The sequence below is a fragment of the Scleropages formosus genome, chromosome 5 (assembly GCF_900964775.1).
Source record: "Scleropages formosus chromosome 5, fSclFor1.1, whole genome shotgun sequence".
NCBI lineage: Eukaryota > Metazoa > Chordata > Actinopteri > Osteoglossiformes > Osteoglossidae > Scleropages > Scleropages formosus.
The window spans coordinates 7,308,207-7,329,774 of record NC_041810.1 but is presented as its reverse complement, the minus strand read 5'-3'; the positions used below and the strand labels follow the sequence as shown (position 1 = coordinate 7,329,774).

The following is a 21,568-nucleotide window of genomic DNA, read 5'->3' as shown; positions in this document are numbered from 1 at the left end:
GGAAGTTTATTAAGAGCATTATTTTTGAAATCATTCTCACTTTACAGCTTTTTTCCCCAAGTCTCTAAAACTTTTGCACATTACTGTATATACAGTATGTATAATATATCTTTTCTCCCCGAAAACATCTTTCTACAGCGCTCCTCAATACACATCCACAAAGCCAAACTCTGTTCAAAATTCATTTTATTTTTTAAAAATCGTCCGCTGTGTGATGTCTGGTGGCAGTATTGACATTATTGTATCATTTTCAGTGTTTTAAAAAATCAACACAATCAATTCCTTTTGAGCTGTTTATTTATTCTCTTGTTTCACGAGCAAAATGGAACAAAATCCGCTGCTCATGTTCAGACCGGTGAAGTGAACACCAGGCCCGGTGGAGCACGAAGAGGAGACGAGGGGCGGGCGAGCGACGCCTCATGGGCTGACTATCCTGAGATTGAGCTCACCGATACCATTCTCAGGGTGGACAGTCCTGGACGCGCCGCTCCGATCGCTGCGGCCTCGGGGCGCGAGGACACCGGCGGGGTCACCTGGGGTGAGAAGCGCGCACCTGCCGCAGTCGCGGGCGGGCAGGACACTGGCCCCGCAGTCACCTGTGGTCTTAGTGCTTCGGACAGCAGCCCGCTCACCGTTCGCAGGATTTCTCGAACCACCGATGGAGCACGATGTTCGGTGGAGGTTCCAAACGGAAGGTGAACAAACAAAAGGTGACTGTATGTTTCGTGTGTGAGTGTGTGTGTGTGTGTGTGTGTGTTTTGCAAGAAATTTCTGTTGGGATAATTCCAGAAAATTCAGATCTCCGACATCCAGAGGTGAAGGGTCTCACGCCGCAGTGTTACACCAAAAACAATCAATGGAAATGTAAAGCAAAGGAAAAAGCTCATAATTACTAAATTTAGCGATTGAACCGTAATGTAACATTGTCAATGAGATGCGGCAATTTTGTGGAAAAAGATGTAACAGCAGGAGAAGATGAAACATAATTAAATGTTCATTCATGTTCTCCACCTGAGAGCCCAAAGTGGACGAGCAGGACGGACACGCGGCGTCACCCTTTCCCATCGCCGTTTCCCATCCTGGTGCTGCACTGTGGGACTTAAACCCCAAACACTCATTTTCACATGTTCCTGAAGCCAGTTGCTCAAGTATGAGCTGCTAATTTCCTTTACCTTATAAGAACCGTGGTGATGCTGGTCACGATGGTCATGATGATGGAGGTGAACAGAGGTGAGGGAGAGACTCCGCTTGAGCGGCTACGGGTGATGGGGACGCCTTGCCGATCGGAGGGTTACGGGAGCCGTAAGAATCATTTACATATATTTCTATGGATATTAAAGAGCACAGATATGGAACAGAACATAGAGAAATATCAGTAAAAAGCTGGATTTCACAACTGAAAAGTGCTCATTCATGTCTTTACCGGAAGACGAGGTGGGGCACCCATGTCCCCCCCCCGACAAGGTCACGGTCCATTACTGGTTACAAAGACACCCGACCACGTGGCTCTCATCCTCAGCTGTATGTCAGCAATCAGCCCGTACCCTTTGCACAGGTTTACCCTAGTAATCCCTGTGGTAAAAGAGTGAGCAGTGTATCGCCTGACCAGTTACACTGGAGGGGGTGTTTGATGCCCCTTTGGGCACCAGGCGGGGTAGCGGTTGGAGCCAAAGTAGTCAGGTTCGAATCCCACCCCTGCTGCAGTACCCTTGATCAAGGCACTTACCCTGATCCGATGCAGTAAGAATTACCCTGTTCTATACATGGGTAAGTCACTCTATGTAGCTTCCTATACAAAGGCCACCTTGTGCATCACTTCACAGAAAAGCATCACGTACATTAACAAATAATACATAATAATTGTTGACAATGACAGTGTGATTGATGCGCGATGTGTGTGTGTGCCAGCCTGGCTGTGTGTGTACATGGCGGTCTGTTCAAACATACTGGACCATCGAACACGTTCTCTACAGCGCTGGCTGCAGGAGTACGGCTTGCAGCCCCTGCCTGATCTATCTAGAAGAACCTGGTCGCTTCGCATTTGGACTAAACCCTGGACTGTCCGCGTGCTGTCTAAGCCCCAGATGAAGTGAAACCGTACGTACCGGACCAGGACCTCGGAACCAGGACCAGGGGATGAGGACCACCGATGCCATCACCTACATCTCTCGCCTGCCTGTGTGTGACCTTCTTGAACTCACCTTTATAGACTCCCCTGCTGCGACAGACACACACACACGCGCACACACGCACGCACGCACGCACACACGCACACACACACACACAGACTCACACACCACCCAAACACTGCACACACTCCTTCCTGTTTGTCAGGTACACTTTCCGTTAGACGCCGCCTGCCCTCAAGTCCCTCCTCGTTCCGCAGCAGCCAGAGGCTCATTGTTCTCACTCTTCTTCTGGTTCCTCTTCCTTCTTTCCACATGACAGAGATTCTTTTAAAACAATGAGCGTCGTTTTCGACTCCCTCACTTTCTCCCGAGAGCTGATTTATTAAACAATGTGATTTAAATTGGAAATTATTAATTAACTAAAAATTATTATTCGTTTATTTTATACGTATATATTTATATATATACATACTAATATAAATTATATTTACTGTATATATATATATATTTATACATAGTATGTATATAGTATGTATGTGTATGTAAAAAATATTTTTCTTTTGTACTTTGCAATTTTGACCTCGTTAGTTATTCATATTGTGCATCATTTGTTATTTCGAATTGAAGTTATTAATGAAGCAATAAGTGAGATCCACAAAATCCCTGAACTGACCATTTTGAGCACTTTTCACAAAACCCAACGGCAAAAACAAACGACCCAAAAGGAGGATAACGGGTCCTTTGTACAGAGTGACACGCGAGGAACGGGCGTCCCTCGGACCCTTGACCCCAACGGGGGACCAGACGTCCTGCATGAATGATCTCGACATTCACTGAAGATGAAGTATCTTTAGGAGCGCATCTGTTTCTAAATATCTGCCCTGTATTTTTCGACACTTGGGCTCATTGGCACAGGGCACAGGGTTCATTTTTAATCATTTTCAAGAACAACATTTCTGAGAACACAGGATCTTGTCGCTCTCACTACTGTGTTTTGTCCTACAAAAGAGAGGAAAACGTGGTAACACGTGGCACGCGTGGTCTGCAGGGGAACTTTGGCGGGAAACAGCAGAGCAAAGCAAAAAACGTTCCATCGATAGAGAGAATCTCGATACGCAGCAGCTTCGCTGATCCCACAGGAAACGGTTCTTTTTTGAAGATCCATGAGAAACTTGGGTTCGGTTCGCTTTAAAAAGCGTGTGAAAAGTCGACGAGACGACGACACTAAACAGCACTAAAGCTTTGGGTGCGGAGGGGAACACGAACATATCGAATTGTGTATCACACACATGCAGTATAGAGTGCACCTTCATAGTACGGTAACCCCTGGTGTCCCTTCGTTTCACCTCGACGTGGTTCTTTAGGGAGAAGCAGTCTTTGTCACGTGACACTATAGGTGTGTAACGACCAGTTGCACCAGACGGATTAGAGGAAACCGCGTGAGTAGTAAAAACACGGTAGTAGTGCAGGTGCAAACGTAAGTGCGGCCCAAGTTGCACTGGTTAAACCAAGTAAGTAAGTATATTCAGGTGTGTAAATCATAGTCACTTATTCATTTTAAAAGTTGATTTTAAGATTTAACATTTAGATTTTATATGTTATTTTAATGTTTTATACAAGTATAATGACCCTCCCTGTAGGGTTCACGTATGTTCAAGCAGTACTGTAGTATTATACAGTATATAAATGTACACATGAGCAAATGAACGACAAGAACAGAATTTTGATAAGTGGCAGCAATCCTCATTAATTATGGAGGGAAGTTGGGCCCCCCAGTCCTTTCGAACCCAAGAAATTGGGACTAGTGCGGGACTTTTGGGGCGATAACTTTTCCTGCTCTGAGTACATTGATGTGCAGCAGGGAAACGCAGACAGCTGGTACTGAAGTGGTTAGAGCTGCTGCTGCCTTTGGATCCAAAGGTCGCAGGTTCGATTCCCACTTTCAGCTGTAGTGCCCTTGAGCAAGGTACTTACCCTAAAATTGCCCCAGTAAAATTACCCAGCTGTATAAATGTAAAAAATATAAAATTGTAACCTTAACGCTGTAAGTTGTTTTGCAGAAAAGCGTCAGATAAGTGAATTAAGGTAAAAGGTGAAGAAGGATGTAAAAACACAAGAGCAGCCACAGCCCCACCCGACCCCACCACCCCCGCTGCCCTGCCCATGGCCCTAATAGTGGAAACAGATTGAAGGTATCAGGGCTAGTTTCCGTGATGCAGGGTGCTGGGGTGGGGGGGGGGGGGTTGCTGGTCGACACCACAAGATCCTTCCTGTGGGGGCCCTTCTGGAACCTCTGCTCTTCTCACAACCCAAGATGAGCCACTACAATAAAAAGCACCGAATCTGGTGCGTGATGGACGGTCACTTTCAGTTTACCTCGGCCTCAACGCTTGTGCCGGAGTGGAGATCTGAGGTCAAGCTGCAGAGCAAAGTGTGTGATGTCAGCTGACCGCACGATTCGGGGGCTGTAGCAAAAACACCCCCACAGACCTCCAGTAATGGCTTCCTGTACGACGGCCGCGGCTCTGCTCCCTTGTACATCACCAACGGCCCCCTCGCGCCCCAACTCACACACACCGCATCTACATTTACACTCAGGTCAGTGTTCATATTTGTCTAGATGTTGTGAGAAATTCACATGGGACATGTTCTTGGGTCTCCTTGAGAATCTTCCCAGGCTCATAGTGCACTTTCTGGAGGTGCGTCAAGGCCCCGTTCCGGAGCGACTCTTTCTGCCTCACCGTGGCGTCACCACAGCCTGCGTTCGCTCACAACCTCTTTGCAACATAAAACGTAAAAAATTATAAAATGTGTTCCCAACATAAACAAAAATCTGATATGACCCCGCCCCCCCCCCCCCACCCCAGCCCAGCTTGAGTGTGCATGTGTCCCAGAGCCTGATATTCCTTCCTAAACTTGTGCTTTCCTGGGTGTTCCTCAGGTGCTTATTCTTGGGCCCTCCCCGTTTTTGGTAAAGCCGCCTGCAGCCACCCCTGGGTGAAAAGAGGCCAGTCGGCCGTTTAAACGAGGTCAGATCATCATGCAAGAAGCAGGAAACACGCAGTTATTTAAAGAACGATTAAAAATGACTTTAATGCGCTGCTGTTTGCTTCTAAAATGTTCAGCTGGCTGAGGGACAGTCTCAAAGTGGATGTTCTGAAAGATAACATCAGCAAGGAAATAACAACCCAGAAGCACCGGTATAGGATGAGGTCAGATGGCGTTACCTTTTTGCCATCTCTCGGTTTCACTCGCTGAGATCCCGCCCCAAATCCGAGCCAGGACCATGTATGGCAAAAGATCTGCAGGGCTTGAGGTAACGACAGTGTACATCACCACACCTTCCATCAGCGTGCACGACCGCCCACCCCCCACCGCTGCCGTACACTGGTAAAGTCCGGAACACTGGACTTAAGAGCAAACAAAAAATCAGCCGGTTATCAATGCATCGCAGAATTAAGGGCGAAGAAATTGAGTCTCACAACCGTGTGCCAAAGGAAAGGCGATAGTTTGATGGCTGCATCGTCTCGAAACCACAAAGTGACCGCGACAGCAACAAGACTTTCACAAGCGTCTTTATGTCTGTGTGTCCAACGTGCACCCTGGATGTAAAGTGTACAAAGAGCTCATCGCCAAAGTTTCTGCAAGATGAGTGTTTGGTCAGTTTGAGTGAAGGAGCAAATAAAGGAGGAAGACGGAAGGGTTGAAACTCCCCCCCCCCACCCCACCCCCCAGTCCACCCACGCGCTTTCCGATGCGCTGTAGCATCTATGACCGAAGGCGCCAGGAGTTTACGCTTTTATTTTATTTGGTTTCCATGACAACAAGTGGAAAATCTGTAGATGTGAACAAAGACCGGAACGTGGTTTATCACTTGCACACACAAACAAAAACTGTGCTCAGCACTTTTTACTTTTTTTTTAAACATCCACCTGTACAGGTGTTAAAAGTAAAGTATGTCACTTAAAACTTACACAAGCAAGGTCAGCAACACTACCTGTTTCCATGGAAACGTGTTCTGCAGTACTGACCGAAGCAGGACCATCCCTCTGTTTCCATGGAAACAGTTCTCCTGCAGTACTGACTGAAGCAGGATGTCCCCGTTTCCATGGAGACAGTTCTTCTGCAGTACTGACTGAAGCAGGATGTTCCCATTTCCATGGAAATATCCTGCAGTACTGACTGAAGCAGGATGCTTCTCTGTTCGTAAAGAGAAAGAGTCGCAGAGATGAAGGATGGGGGGCCGAGGTCAGGCAGCTCCGTTGCCATGGACACCAGATGAACACTTGCATTGTATTTAATGTTTCCTCACTGTTTTCTGTCCAGCTCCTCTGGGTACTTTATAGGCGGTTAGAGGTGTCTCCGGCCAAAGGGAAGGACTGGGGTTTGAACCCCACCTCCTGCTGCAGTGCCCTGATCAAGGAACTAACCCTGACCGGATACAATAAAACTGCCCTGGTAATTGTAAGTAGCTCAGTGTACAACCCTCACACTGTAAGCTGTTCTGAAGAAACGCGACACACACATACAAGTGCGCTCCCGCCATGTGCCAGCGTGATGACACCCCCCCACGCTCGCCGGTCTCCTCTACTTCCTGCGTCTAAAGCTGAGCACAAGCCTTAGGAAGGTCGCGGTCGCATGCTCCCCGGCCCCCTGGAAAGTTCGCAGTGGAAAGAGGACATCTATACACACACTGGCGCTGCTGGCGTCTCAGAAGGGCCCCCCATCAGGGGAGGGGGGTAGTGTAAAAGCGACCTTCGCGCTCTTTATTTTTAGACTCTGAGGGCCTGACCTGCGGCTGCCATCCCCTTTGACTTTCTTCATCTCCATGCTGCTGGCGCTCTTCGGAAGGGTGTGTCTACAGGAAACCCCCCCACCCCCCAGGGAGCTCCGCCACGTTCAATGCACCTTAACAATGAGCAAAGAACATCTTTGGTTTCAGGTAAAACACTACATTTCACTGTATCCTCATTCACAGCCCACTGAAGGGTTCTGCAGCAGCATCCCTCAGGGGACTTGAACCAGAAACCTTTGGGTCGCAAGTCTAATGTTGTTCACTTGTCACAGGATGGATGAGGTGACTGTCATCATATCATCTTATAATCAGTATGACTTGGACCTGAATCCATCCATGCTCCTGCTCCAGAAGACTAACTTGAGTATGATACTTACCCTGGGTTGACATTGTAAAAATTACACTGCTGTACTAATGGGTGAATAAATAGCTTCGTGAAGAAGTCCGTCATTATATAATGCACTTTGCAGAAAGTTCAATAAGAAATAAGTGAATGACTGGAGTGGGGGTGCGGCGGCGCAGTGGGTTGGACCACAGTCCTGCTGTCTGGTGGGTCTGGGGTTCGAGTCCCGCTTGGGGTGCCTTGCGACGGACTGGCGTCCCGTCCTGGGTGTGTCCCCTCCCCCTCCAGCCTTACGCCCTGTGTTGCCGGGTAGGCTCCGGTTCCCTGTGACCCTGTATGGGACAAGCAGTTCTGAAAATGTGTGTGTGTGTGTGTGTGTGTGTGTGTGTGTGTGTGTGTGTGTGTGTGTGTGTGTGTGTGTGTGTGTGTGTGTGTGAATGACTGGAGAAACACAGGATGTTGTGCTGCGCCCCAGTGGATGTGAGCAGTACTGCACGTCACTGCACGGTCAGTGTTCAGAACCCACGTGCATCCCGAGCCCCAGGACGTCACAGGAGCCCCCTGGGAAATGTAGTTCCGTCTCCAAAACCGGAAGCGGAAAAGGCGCTTCTAATGCATGAGGAAATGAGATTATGTTCCTCTCAAGCATCATCAGGAGGATAGAAAACAGGTTGCTGAGATTTCCCCCCAGTATTATCTGTTTGAGCCTCAAGAGCTTTTTAGAATGAATGAATGAGCTTTATTGCCAAGTATCTTCACACATACAAGGAATTCGTCTTGGTGACAGGAACTTCCACAGCACAGACAGAATGACAGTGACAAGACACAGATAATAAAAGTAGAGTGGGCTAAAAGATAAGAGAGAAAAATTATATAGAGTATAGAATACACAATATACAAAACAGACACTAGACATTATATGTTTGTACAGGTATGTTATGTACAATGCAAGGGAAAGTAAATAAGAGATATGATGTGAAAAATAAAATATAAATATAAAATAGCGTTGTTTACTGCACCAGTTTACTTACTAGGGGGCATTTAGCTGTTCGTGAGGTAGATGGCCTGAGGGAAGATACTTTTCCTGTGCCTGGCTGTCCTGCTGTTCAGTGCCCTGTAGCGCCGGCCAGATGGCAAAGGTTCGAAGAGGAAGTGGCCTGGATGCGAGGGGTCTAGAATGATTTTGCTAGCCCTTTTACTGACTCTGGACGAGTACAATTCTCGGAGAGTGGAGGGGCGTGCCGATGATTCCTCCAGCCGTCCGGACTATCCGCTGTAATCTTCTGAGGTCTGATTTTGTAGCTGAGCAGAACCAGAGACTTAAAGAAGTGCAGAGGACAGACTCGATGACTGCGGAGTAGAATTGCATCAGTAGCTCCTGTGGCAGGTTGACCTTCCTCAGCTGGCGAAGGAAGTACAACCTCTGCTGGGCCTTCTTGGTTTGGGACATGGAAATAAAGCATGAGCGCAAAGGCTACCGTGCAAGTCGAAGACGTAAAGAAACAGAATGTAAATAAATCAAACAGAATCATAACTGAAACCATTTATTCAAGATTTTTATTTGTATATGAAGGTTAATATTGCACAGATAATGCAACAGTGTTACACTGCAATAGGACTCCTCCACTGCACTTCCGCTCGTCCGTTACTGTAAACTTCCTACACTCAACGGTCGCCACGACAACACCCAACTGCGGTCATCAGAGGAACGGCAGGGATGCTGAGATGCTCCTTTCTGATCTTTCTGCTGCTTTCTGGTTGAAAAAAAAAACACTTTCCTGATAACACAACGCCGCTGCGCCACCTGCTGGCCGGAGGTCGAACGAACCGAACCAAACCTAAAATACAACAGAACAAACAAACAGGCACCACTTCTGGTAAATAACATGACCTCCTGCACCACTTTAAGTCGAGCTTATTTCAATGGGAAGTGCACGTGTGGCAGGTGGAGCGCTCAGACCTGCAAAATCAACAACACATCAACGAGAGAACGTAACGCTGCGCAAAAAGTGAGATCCCCAGCAAAATTAATAATATGGATATATTTAGGATGTTTATTATGGAAAGCCCACATACTGAGTCAAAAACAGTTATCACTTTCTTAAGTATTGCCACTGTTATTGCACGTTACATATATCAAATATGAAAAATATAAGTGCATCGATCTAGAACGTCATACTTACTGCACCCAACGGACGAGTCGCACCTCTAAAACAAATGAATAAACATGCAAGCTGTCTGGGAAGTGAATTAGCTGTAGGATCTGAGCGAGGGTCAAGTATAGGGTCCCAAAGAGAGCCCTGATCACTGTGTAACATTCCTCTCTTGTACCTGGTTAAATACGCACATGGGCACTGAAAAAGGAGGGAAGGGATTAATTTCCGAGGGGAGAAGACAAGGAGGGGATGAGGGGCCCTCGACGTGGCAATGAGTGTCCTGTTCTGGGACACGGCTAAGAGACGCCTTTCAGTCCCGTAGAGAGAACGACGAAAACAGCTCGTCCGGGAACGAAGTGCTGTGCCACGGTAAAACACCACGGGTACAAACTACACTGGCTCCTCACACTACTGAAACTGCGACTTTCATCTGCAACTCCTAAACCACTTTCACCACTAAATCACAGTCAATAACAGCTTAAACAAACGTGGAAGTGAGTTGAGTTAAGGCGGCCCCACAGTCGGATTCTGTCTGAGTGCTCTTTACTGCCACCTATTGGCTCGGAAGGTAAATGCAGGTCGCGTTCACAACACTACGTTTTATAAAAGAAAAAAAAAAACGCAATGCAAGGTGAAAACCTGCCGCTTGGCTCTTGGTAACAAGAGGAGCCAGTGTGTGTACAATTACACTGCTCACCACAGTAAATGATTACATTCACAAGGGATTCCAAAATGCACGGGTGCTGTTATATAAATACTCTGTTTCATAGACTAATTTGTTTGATATTAAAGAGCGTTTCTAAACAGTTTTAACATCAGTCTGTTCCAGCTGACACCTTTGCCAGGGCAGTGCCGCACGGGCACTCTCTACACAACATTTATGGTTCATGAGAGCAGACAATCCATAAACCTACCGGTTTAAACCCTGTACAATCCGCAAACCTCAGAGCAACATCGTACACAGTTCATTTACAGTTCAAAGAGGGCCCACTATATACTATAAAGATACCACATTGTCTGGATATGGATTGTATAACTGTGTAAGCCTCAGCTGTCACAGTTCACATCCCACACTGAGATACACACATACACAGCCCTGTACACAGCTGTTGTCTTTCCATCATGTTTACCATTTGCTCTGCAAACTTTGTTGGCCGACTCCTCTACTTTAACTGCTCCCTCATGTAAACTGTGACAAAGAGAATCTGCTATGTGCAATTTTTCATTTGTGCAAATATAATGAAAATCTCTTCGAGTTCAAAACCCTCATAATCCATAACCCCTGAAGATCACAGCCCACACATCTAACATTCTTTACCAGTCTTTACACTGAACAAGTGAAGACCCTTACTAAGCCGTACCCCGTCCCCCATTCTTCGTTAAAAAACCATAAAGTGTGTTTGCTAACCAAAATGTGTGTGTGTGAGAGAGTATCTATGGGAAGGTTAATGTGAGGGACAGGCACTAAACTTAAAGTCAAAAATAAATCAGTGCACTGCAGTAAAGCAGATTTCAAATGCGGTTTCAAGTCCCTACACACTACCTCACCGGTGTCCACCTGTTGTTGGGTAACTGAGGTTGTGCAGCTTTTATCTGCAAGACACAACTGACAATGTATCAGCACATTGTTCCTCAAATCACACAGCCACTGTGAAAGGATAAAAATGCCTAATAGGACAGAATACTGTCTTCGCACACTGAACTGAAAGTGTTCTTTACGGAAGGGTCTTGCCAGTACATTATAGGTTCCACATCCTACAAAAGAATATGACAGTTGGTCTGGACTCTAACATTTCAGGGTTCTGAGCCAGGCATTTTCAAGATTGGACACTGTCTGCCATGAACACAGTTCACAACCGTAGTAGTGTGATTTTACCACATTGGCAGTACTGAGCCTTCACTCGGTGACAGCCAGTAACCTTCCAAGTGGGGCCACATACAGATGTTCCCTTAGCTGCTACGTAGCCGCTCCGTGAGGTCTGCGTGGAAACACTGCGGTCGTGTCCCAAACAATCAGAGGGCACAAACAGACGACACTGGCTCCTCATCCTGCAAACGTAATCTGGCTGAAACGCCTTCTGTGCCGAACTCCAAAATCACCATAGTACAGACACCCCACTTATCATGGGTCAAAATCCAGGTATAGCTGGAATATATTTTAAAAAACTACTTTGACTTTTTGCTTTAATATTCAATTAATATTAACTTTGAGCCATATTAAAATTAAATTATTAAAAATTCTGTTATCTCCACAAGCTCCTCTGTGTCAACTGCTGAACAGTTCATCCCAAACACATCTTGTTATTGATCAAAACACTCAGGAACACCAGACAGGAGCCGTAAACACTGCGGAAGTGAGTTCAATTAAGGCGTTCCCACTCGGCTATTCTAGTGTGTTGCTCTTTACTGCCACCTGTTGACTCGTAGGGGAAACACAGGTTCTGTTCGCTCCACAAAAAACTGAAATTTTTGGAAATGCGTAGGTGGAGAAGAAGCCGCTACAAATGAATTAGTAAACTTGACATTTTTTGTATATTTGAAAATTCATAACTCGAATGGTCGTCCCAAGAGGAGCCAGCGTATAGACAAAGGTGTGAGAGGACGCAGGGAATAAAAAAACCACCCGCCAAACCCTACCTTAAGTTTGAATGTCTGTTCCTGAAATCACAGGAGAACAGATGGCTTCAAATGCCAGGCATATATATATGTGTGTGTGTGTGTATATATATGTATATATATATATATATATATATATATATATATACAAACACACACACATATATGTATGAATGTAATATATATATATTATATTATATATATATATATCAATGCAGTACAAATATGAATTTCACAAGTAGTAGTTCAATGCTCTGTGCAAACTCAACCGCATTTAGACTTAAAAACCTCTATAACACATATGTAAACGAACACGAATCGTATTATTACTCATATTGCATTATATCACAATAATACTTTCTCTCAAAAAGTTTATATAAATGGTGAAGTCAGACAGGTCTGCTCTGGTAATAGCTTCATAATCAAATACCCTAAATATGCAAATAGTGTTGCATGTCATTAACGTGTAAACGACCAGGAACGAAGCCTACTGGCTTCTACAGGGCAACTGGAACCAACGAGCGTCACTGTCCAATACCATTAAGGGACCTTTACCACTGTCACCATTACAGGCCATCGCTCGAGCGGTTAACGTGCCTTACTCCGGCTGATTAAACGAGGGTGCTATTTTTTTGGGTTTCACCCTCCTCCTCAAGGGGGAATTTGTGTCTCTGTCTGGGACAAAGTGGTCCCCCTCCCCCAAGGCTCCAGGATCGAGAAGCGCGAGGGGTGGGGCGTCCTCGGTTCTCACAGTTTCTGATGCGGCAGACCTGTTCTCTGGCTCCACATCGCCCCCTGCCGGCTGCTCCCTGGGTTTGCGGCCCCTTTTTTTCCCGGCTGCGCTGCTCTCCGACGCCCCCTTCAGGCCGTTTGATGTTTCTTTGGGCCCGCTGTTTGGGGCCGGGCGGTTCGAAGTGCGAAACCAGTTCTGTTCAGGGCGAACAAGGTGGGGTAAAGGAGAGCGCAGAGGCGAGGGTAAGCCCTACGGGTGCGGACAGGAGTGCGACGCGCTGCTCACCTGCGAGTGCGCCTTGCTGATATGGTACTTGACGCCGCTCTCGGAACCAAACTCCTTCTGGCACAGCAAGCAGGTGTATCGCCCTGCAGTGCCCCCTCCCTGCAGCATGCAAAAGCACACCCCCCATGAGCCACACAGAGCACGGTCCACTCCTACTCAACGCACCTGTTCAGAGGGTACCTTTTCACAGCCCGCCAGGTGAGCTTTGAGTCCAGCTGCGCTCGAGTAGACGGCCCCGCAGTCCTGCGGATGAGCCAAAGGAACAAGTGAGAGAAAGGGGGGGGCAAGCGGCCAGAGTAGGGAGCGCAGGTACGGCAAGAGGGCCTTACACTGTTGGAACAGCAGATGAAGCCCTTCTCCTTAAGCTCTGCCCTCCAGCGCTCCGTGGTGCCGGGGCTCAGTGTCAGCGGCTGTGGTCGCGTGTAGTTTAGCTGCGACACACATCACACACGGGAGGCTATGTCTGCATGTTTCACTAGCGATAACGCCTCTGTGTGTGTGTGTGTGTGTGTGTGTGTGTGTGTGCGCGCGTGCACGCATGTGGTTGTGAAGTCCCTCACCTTCCTGCTGTCAGGCACAAGGTCGTCCCGTCGGTGGCGTCGCCCTCCCCACGAGCTGGCCAGTTCGTCCTCGGCGATCTCCTGCAGGTGGAAGACGGCCACCTGGGCAGAGTGTCGGCGCACCCTCCCGCTGGGCGTCCTCCCACAGTCCTCCTGCTCGCCTCCTACTGGCTGCGCGTCCCCATTCCCCGGGCCACGCTCCGGCCCCGCCGCCTCCTTGCCCCGCCCACCTTCCTGTTGCTCCTCCTCCTCCCTCCCGCCACATCCTGCTTGCTCTTCTTCCTCTCTGCTGCCGCAATCCAGCTGTTCATCTTCATCACTCCCATCATCCTCCTGGACCTCCAGCTGCTCCTCCTGCTCCACCTCCTGCTGTCTCTGCAGCTTTTGTGCAGAACCCTGGAGGAGCCCGGAAACACAGCGGGTGGAGTCAGGGAGCCCACAGGTGGGTGGAACTATATTATCAATGTTAGGGGTGGCTTTACGAGATGCGCTGGGAGTGTAGTGACAGGTTGGGATTTCGCCTTTATGCCCAAAGACTGACAGCGATGGGGGAATATGGCTGCACACTATCATACCGTGGTACCACAGCCTGCCAGGGTGCAGTGTGCCGACCGTAGGTGGTACTCCCGCCCGGCTTTGGACCTGTAGGTTTTGCCGCAGTGCTGGCACTGGAAGAGGGGCATTCGGACCTCAGCGACATCCTTCTTGCCACTGTGGCTCTGGAGGTGGAAGGAGCAAAGCAACGTGAGGAGCAAACAGTAGTACCCTGCTGCCACCAGGAACCTGGAAATTACTACCGTTTTACGTCCCGTTCATGAGCATGTGCACTGGCTCCTCAAGTAAAGAAATATAAGTCTGTTTAAAACTTATTTTCTTATTTAAACTCACTTTTACCAAGTCAGGGTCACTCTTTACTGCCATCTAGTGGAGGGGTGGGAAACACAGGTGAGATGGATGAACACACACACACACACACACACACACACACACATTTTCAGAACCGCGTGTCCCATACGGGGTCGCGGGGAACCGGAGCCTACCCGGTAACACAGGGCGTAAGGCCAGAGGGGGAGGGGACACACCCAGGACGGGACGCCAGTCCGTCGCAAGGCACCCCAAGCGGGACTCGAACCCCAGACCCACTGGAGAGCAGGACCCGGTCCAACCCACTGCGCCACCGCACCCCTTTGTGAGATGAACAATCTTAAAATAAATAAAATAAATGAGTGCAAAAAATGGGACTAAAACATATAAAACAGTGTAAATGATTCAGTCCACCCTTCATAAATCCACCAATCACAGTGGTCGTCATCGCGCCAGTCCTGCCAGCAGACCCCAGATGGATAGGTGAGCTCTTACCCTCTCGCCGTGTTCTGTCATAGCGTGGAACTCCAGGCCGGCCCTGGAGCGAAAGTGCTGCCGGCACTGCAGGCACTGCACGGCATCCTGGAGCTGCTGGGACAGGTCAAAGGTCACACACGCTTGGACAACAGTGGTCTGCACAAGGACGGGCTGCAGTTTAATTGGGAGAGCAGTTTAATGGGGCAACAGGTGGCGCAAAGGTTAAGGCACGAGGTAAGAAGAGAAGCAGATTCTCAGCGGGGCACCACTACACGCTAGTGACAGATCTATGAGCAAGTGTGTGTGTGTGTGTGTGTGTGTGAGCGTTCGTCTACGTAAGAGTTGAGAAGCCGTGTTACCACTAACGCTCTTTTTTCCACTGGAATACCACACCAGATTGAGGCTCCTCTAGTTTGTACTTTGCTCTTGCGGCCTCACAGTGCTCACGCGCTGTTTCGCCACCGTTGACGCAACATTGTACCACGCGTTGCGCTCTCCCGCCGCTCTCTGCGCTCGTGAACGGCATCGTGGGAGCACGTCACCTTCTGGCAGACCTCCGTATGCTTCTGCGGGCTGTGGGGACTCTGGGGGCCTGAGGCGGGCCTCCTGGTGGGACCCTCGGAACCGGTCTGCTCCAGAGGGGGGGGGCGCCGCTGAGCCTCAGGGGGTCCTGTAGGGTAACGGCAAATAAATAAATAACAACGAGTCGCGTTGGAGGAAAGTGTCCGCTAAATTAATGAATGTAACTATAGGTATAATATTTAAATATTTTTGATATGTTGATATGGATATTTTTATCCTCTCTTTGAAGTATTTTTGTCATATTTTAAAAAGCGTTCTCAGAGGCGGGTGGTAAGGCGTGACACTCACTCCGGTAATTGCTCAGACGTACCTCTGCCATCGATACCTGTAGCGGAGCAAAGGCCTTTTCCTCGCTAAGGGTCTTACCGGAGTGGAGGGCGGGGCGTTCCCTCCTCGGGCAGCGCTGCACGAAGCCGTTTCCGTCCGCCATCCTGCGACACTTGAGCCTGTCCTCTAGATGATTCCGTCCTGAGGTAAATTTGTCAGAATAAGCAGCTTTTGAGTTTACAAACACAGTGGCGCTGGAAAGGGGCTTGCAATTCGCTTTGTCTGAAAATCCAAAGCGACTTTTACGGACGCGCTTCGACCGGGGCGGGTGGACGGGGCGCTGGGGGGCCTCACCTTTCAGACCAAAGGTGCTAGACAAGGTCGGCTGATCCCCGGTGAACTTCTTTGGAGTTTTCTGTTTCCTTCCTGGATCAAACAGAAAAAAAGAGGGAAACATCCACGTTAGCACGGCACGGGTTTCCGGTTCATTCGCGCGACGTGTGAACGCGCCCTAAAAATTCAGGAATTGGAAACAAACACTTTTTTATTGTCACATTAAAACACTTTCTTACATTTCAAAAAAATATAGAAGAAAAACTTCTTAAAAACCCCTCCTCTTTGTGTCGACATGAAGACTTGGTGAGCGGCGCGCTAGCTGCTATGCTAACGTTAACTGCTAAGCTACCATTAGCTAGGCGTTTCCAGGGTTTCTAAGTAGCCTGAAAACCCAGAACAAAGTAAACTGAGAGTAAGAACTCCAGTCAGTGCATCTACGGCACATCCGCACAACCTCACTTTATTTCCCGCTCAGCCGGCGAGCCGAATGGTCATTATTTCAGCCGTCCGTCACGGGAAAATCAGGTTAAATGCGGTCATCGACTTGTGCCATTTCCCTTATTTAACCACGTTTCTCCAAGAGATGGTTTTCACAGCTTTGCAATTTTTGTCGCAGAATCACCGGCTACCTATATTTTACCTAATCCCTGCGTATACTTTACTTAGCCTTGCGCCCCGTGCTTCCGGGATAGGCTCTGGACGGCTGCGAGCCTCACCTGGACAAGCGGTGGAGACGAGCGCGCCGACACTTACGGGTCACGTAGGATAATTCGGCTACTGACGTCTGGACAGAGCTTCCAGCTGCTGCTGGTTCCATGCGCCTAGTTAGGCCCCATTAACCTCCCCGGCTGTGGTCTTACTGTGTCTCGCCCGCTCGGCCTCCACCTCGTCCTCCTGATCTCGCTCTTCCTCTTCCTGGGGGAGCGGCGAGGGGCTGTCACTCTCGCTCTCGCTGCTCCCCGACGTCCAGGACGAGGTGTCCGACGAGCTGCTGCTCCCCGGCGTCTGGCCCCCGGCGGGTATCCGGGGCACCTGCTCGCCGTTTCGGGACAAAGGGGTCATCACCTGGGCCTTCGTCACCTTAGCAGCCCCTAAAACCGGGGACAGGACCTCGGCAGACCTTGGGGGGGCAGAGGCGTGTCAGTAATTGCGCATTTTCATACAGTTAAACCTCAACCGAGTGAACTGATGGGGGGTGGAGGGTCTGGTCATGTTATCGACCGCTCATTCCAACGTATCATACATGTGTTTTTTTTTTTTACCGTTTTGGTTAAATTAATTCTGTTATTGCACTTTAACAAATTACAATAACATATTTTTATGTTTGTGACTATAACATTTTTCAGAACCGCTTGTCCCATACAGGGTCGCGGGGAACCGGAGTCTACCCGGCAGCTCGGGGCACAAGGGACACACCCAGGACGGGACGCCAGTCCGCCGCAAGGCACCCCAAGCGGGACTCGAACTCCAGACCCACCGGAGAGCAGGACTGCGGTCCAACCCACTGCGCCACCGCACCCCCTGTGACTATAACATATTAGGTCAAATTTATTATATTACATTTCATCCAGCGTTCTACCAAAAGGGACGGACATCACCGATGACATTAAAGAACGGAAGGGAGAGAAGAGGGAAGGAAGAGCCAAGACTCCTTAAGGTTACGGTCATACACAGATGAACCGCATGCAGAACCTTGCATCCAAAGCAGTGCTACTATTAAGTACTATTATTCAGGTATGGCGACCACATGTAGAACTTCTGGAATGTGAATCTCAGGAGCTGAACGCTTCTGAGGTAGTGAAGGTCCTGGCTGGGCAACCAGAACGGTCAGGAGGAAATTCAGTACCTTTTCCTGCTGCCCCCCTTGACCGCAGAGGCCTCCGGAGAGTACGGTCCCACATGGGATGTCACCGCTGGGGACCAGCCAGGGTGGTTCCAGGACTCGGGCTTTCGGAGACGGGCTTCCGTGGGCCCCCTGCGGTCAGTCAGCACTGCCTGAGCCACGAGCACACGGGCACCCGACCGTTAGCGAACGCAATTGGGACAAGCAGAGAAGCGCTAAGCTGTCGGTTTCACCCGACGCGACTTGACCGGGATTTTGACAAGAGACCGCCGAGTCTACGGACCCCTTACCCCCTGGCAGCGCTGATAGTGGTATTTGAGCCCGTAGAGGCTCGGGAACTCGAGCCAGCAGCCGGGCCGGGGGCACCTCACGCGGGACAGGCTCCGGAAACGCTCCCTCCATTGGGACAGCATGGCCGCCTACAGGGGGCACAGCAGAGGCGCACTGAGTGCAGCAGCAGGACTGCACATCGAACCCGAACCGTGGGCGACAGACCGCCTGCTGGGCCACTTACTGGGACGGCACGGAGCTCCTGGAGGCTCTTTTGGGGGTTTCTTCTACTTCCCTCGTCCATCGTGTCCACGCCTAGCCCTGGGGGAGGACAGCAGAGTGCCAGGTGGTTACAGTGTCCAGACTCACTCACTGACACCCCCGAGCACTGGACCACACAGTCTATTGCTTAACACACTTTGAGAGCGAATTTAAATTGGTATGCTAGGGAGACTTTATACAGCTTTCAACGTGTAGCCAGGAGGTGTCTTTCACAGCAAGCAATCCGAAGGTGTTTGGTTCTAAGCCTGTTCCTGTAGTATCGTTGTGGAGGTTCTTATCCTGACCCGATACAGCAAAAACGCCTTACTGTGTAACTAGGTACATCACTGCTGCCTTAGACCGCGGTGTTTCAGGGTACTACAGCACATCATCGGCACATCATCAGCCCATGAGGCGACCGCTGTAACCGCAACGCCACCTGCTGCCAGAGAACTAGAACAACACTCATGAAGGCAGACATCACTGACACTGTACTTTCCATATTTCATGTGCTGGACCACACACCATGCAAGAACTCAGCAGACCGTACTGTTAGTGACCGCATTTGGAGGCGCGACCCCATCCCCTCCTGCCCCCGCTGCGGCACTCAGCCGATCTGGGAGGAACGGGGAAGCCATTCGGTGGCCGGCCGTCCCACACAGAGACACAGCCGCGCTCACCGCCGCCGTCCCCCAGGCAGTCAGAGCCCGCTTCCTTGACCATCTGCACCAGGGGACATGGTGGGTTTGAGGACCTGGCACCGCGAACAGGAACAGAACTGCTGTCCTTCCGACACATAAGAAACGTACCGTATCAGTTCAGATGCGACCGAACGTCCTGTACAAACCACATGTTACTGTGGGGCTGTGCAGCCTTTCTCCAAGTGACTTACAGTGTTGTATGATCAGCTTTACTATGATTTACTGTTTGTACTACAGCGACACCCCACCCCCCTTGAATTGGACTTACAGGCTCGGACCTGGGGTCAGGCATTTGAACCGGAACGCAATCGAACACCACATTTATAATGAGTACTGTCCTAAATGAAGTACACAGTGTGAGATGTTGTGTGTAGACTTGGATGTGGCAACCAGAAGGTTATGAGTTTGAACCCCAGGCACATGATCGAAACAGCCGTGCGGCTGCTGTTGACATAAGGACCCTGAAGTGACTGGAAAGTGTGCAGCTTTTCGTTCCTGGCCTCACTCTCTCTCACTCTCTCGCGCGCGCGCGCGCGCACACACACAGTCTCAGTATGTGTGATGCTCGATGTCATGATCACCGAGTGTAAAAGGCGAGCTCAATTCCCTTCTCTATTATAATAATAATAAGAAAAATAATAATAACAATAATAATAATAAAACACTGTCCCGTACGACGGGGCTCGCGCCCAAAAACAACGGCCCCGATGACGTCACTCTGCCAGGCGTCCGCCACACGTACCTGAGGGGTCCCGAGACGCCGCCGCCTCGCGGTGATGGACGGGCTGGAGCGACTCTGCCACGTGCGGTCAGGTGACGCGTTTGGCCGCGCGCCTCCGATCGGTTACATGGCGATGGCGCGCGCGGCCGCGACGGCGCGAGGACGTCGGACGGGGGCTCGCGCGCCCCGCCGCTTCCGATCCGAGAGAGAGAGAGAGAGAGAGCGAGAGAGAGAGGTGTCACAAAACGGAGAAGGAGCGGCGCATCTTCACCTCGTTCACCCCGACGCGTCCTCCCCCCCCTCCCCACCGTGCGCGTCTCACATGATCCGCAGTCAAAAAACTACCGCCACAAAATACTGTAAAATATTAGTAAAAAAAAAACTACGGAGTAAAAGAGAGCGGGGGGGAGACGGGGTGGGGGGAGAGAGGAGGGGGGGGGTGGTGGTGGGTGCGCGCGCGCGTCTGGAGAAATAAAATGACACGCGGGAGGCGTTTTAAATACGGCGACGGAGCAAAATGGCGACTTATTATTAGGAAGGAGGGTAAAAATATCCGCGCGGTGGAGCTGGAGAGAGACGGTAATGTGAGCCGCGTGCGCGCGCGCGGGGTGCTTTGGGGGGGGGCATGCGCGCCGAGCGAGAGCGAATCACTGTACTGTACTGTAAGTGTGCGCGAGGTGGTGCCCTCCTCACCTGATACAGTGTAACTGGAGCGCAGCGCGTGTCCACCAGTGACGTCAGAGTAGGTCCACCGTGGTCCGGAGCCCATCGCGGAAACAAGGGGGCTCGGGACTGACGGGCGCAGGAGGGGAGGGTGTCGTGGACGGAGCTCCAGGCCCAGAGCACCAGTGTGCGAAGTTCGCGACCCGGGATGTTTATGAGGATGCGCTCGGCCCATTGAACCCGATCGGGCGTCCCCTCGTACCCCCTGTGTCAAACAGAGGGGAGGGATGTTTTTAGGACGTCCTCAGCAGCTGTTCCACAGCACAGCCTGAGGGCCTGTCGTGGGTTCGAGGAAGCGCTATCTGGACGCAAACCTGCCTCTGGCCGTCTCCGGTCCGGTCGCCTAGCAACGGTGCGCGATGCTGAAAGAGCTGAAACACCCCGTGACCCCAGGTGCGTCGTCAGGTGCGTTAAACAGAAATGAAACCGTTCTCTATGGTGACAGGAAGCTCCAGGACGGCGTGGCAGCGTAGTCGACAGGAAGGTGGCAAAGAAACGCGGTGCGTGTGACACCTCACCCGACTTCGACAGTGACAGAAATAAACGTGCTGTGGCGTAAAATAAGTGAAATAAAAATGTATAAATGTAAAATGTGAAAAGCTGTCAACAGCGAGGGCTACAGAAACAGACTGGAGCCCCTGGTCTCGCAGCCCAAATCGGAATCCCTTCTCCCATTTGCACGGTGACAGGCGGTTGCAAGTTCAAGTCCCAGTCGGAGGGGGTCGCTGCCTAGTCCTCTTGAATTATCCTTCGTTTGCGATTAAACAGGTTGCGATATTTTAGAGCCATCAGTCAAAATGCTCACCGTTTAGAGCTCCAGATCGAGACTTGTACATCTCAACATACGTACAGTGAAAAAAATTTTACAGTTTTTCTACAGTTAGTGAAGGCTACACAACGCATCCT

General features: G+C 50.0%; 1 protein-coding gene across 1 annotated transcript; it reads right to left on the bottom strand.

Moving 5' to 3' along the window:
* Nucleotides 1-12,296: 12,296 nt before the first annotated feature.
* On the bottom strand, nucleotides 12,297-20,556 carry LOC108926410 (zinc finger protein 512B-like). The gene is made up of 15 exons (XM_029252580.1): nucleotides 19,961-20,556; nucleotides 18,501-18,577; nucleotides 18,277-18,405; nucleotides 17,990-18,138; nucleotides 17,004-17,263; nucleotides 16,162-16,233; nucleotides 15,907-16,008; nucleotides 15,501-15,628; nucleotides 14,977-15,069; nucleotides 14,193-14,336; nucleotides 13,618-14,013; nucleotides 13,387-13,488; nucleotides 13,238-13,300; nucleotides 13,058-13,156; nucleotides 12,297-12,967 (listed from the first exon to the last, which is right to left on the bottom strand). Exons 2-15 carry the CDS (start codon nucleotides 18,558-18,560, stop codon nucleotides 12,638-12,640), a joined length of 2,127 nt encoding a protein of 708 aa, XP_029108413.1. The 5' UTR covers nucleotides 18,561-18,577; nucleotides 19,961-20,556; the 3' UTR covers nucleotides 12,297-12,637.
* Nucleotides 20,557-21,568: the final 1,012 nt, after the last annotated feature.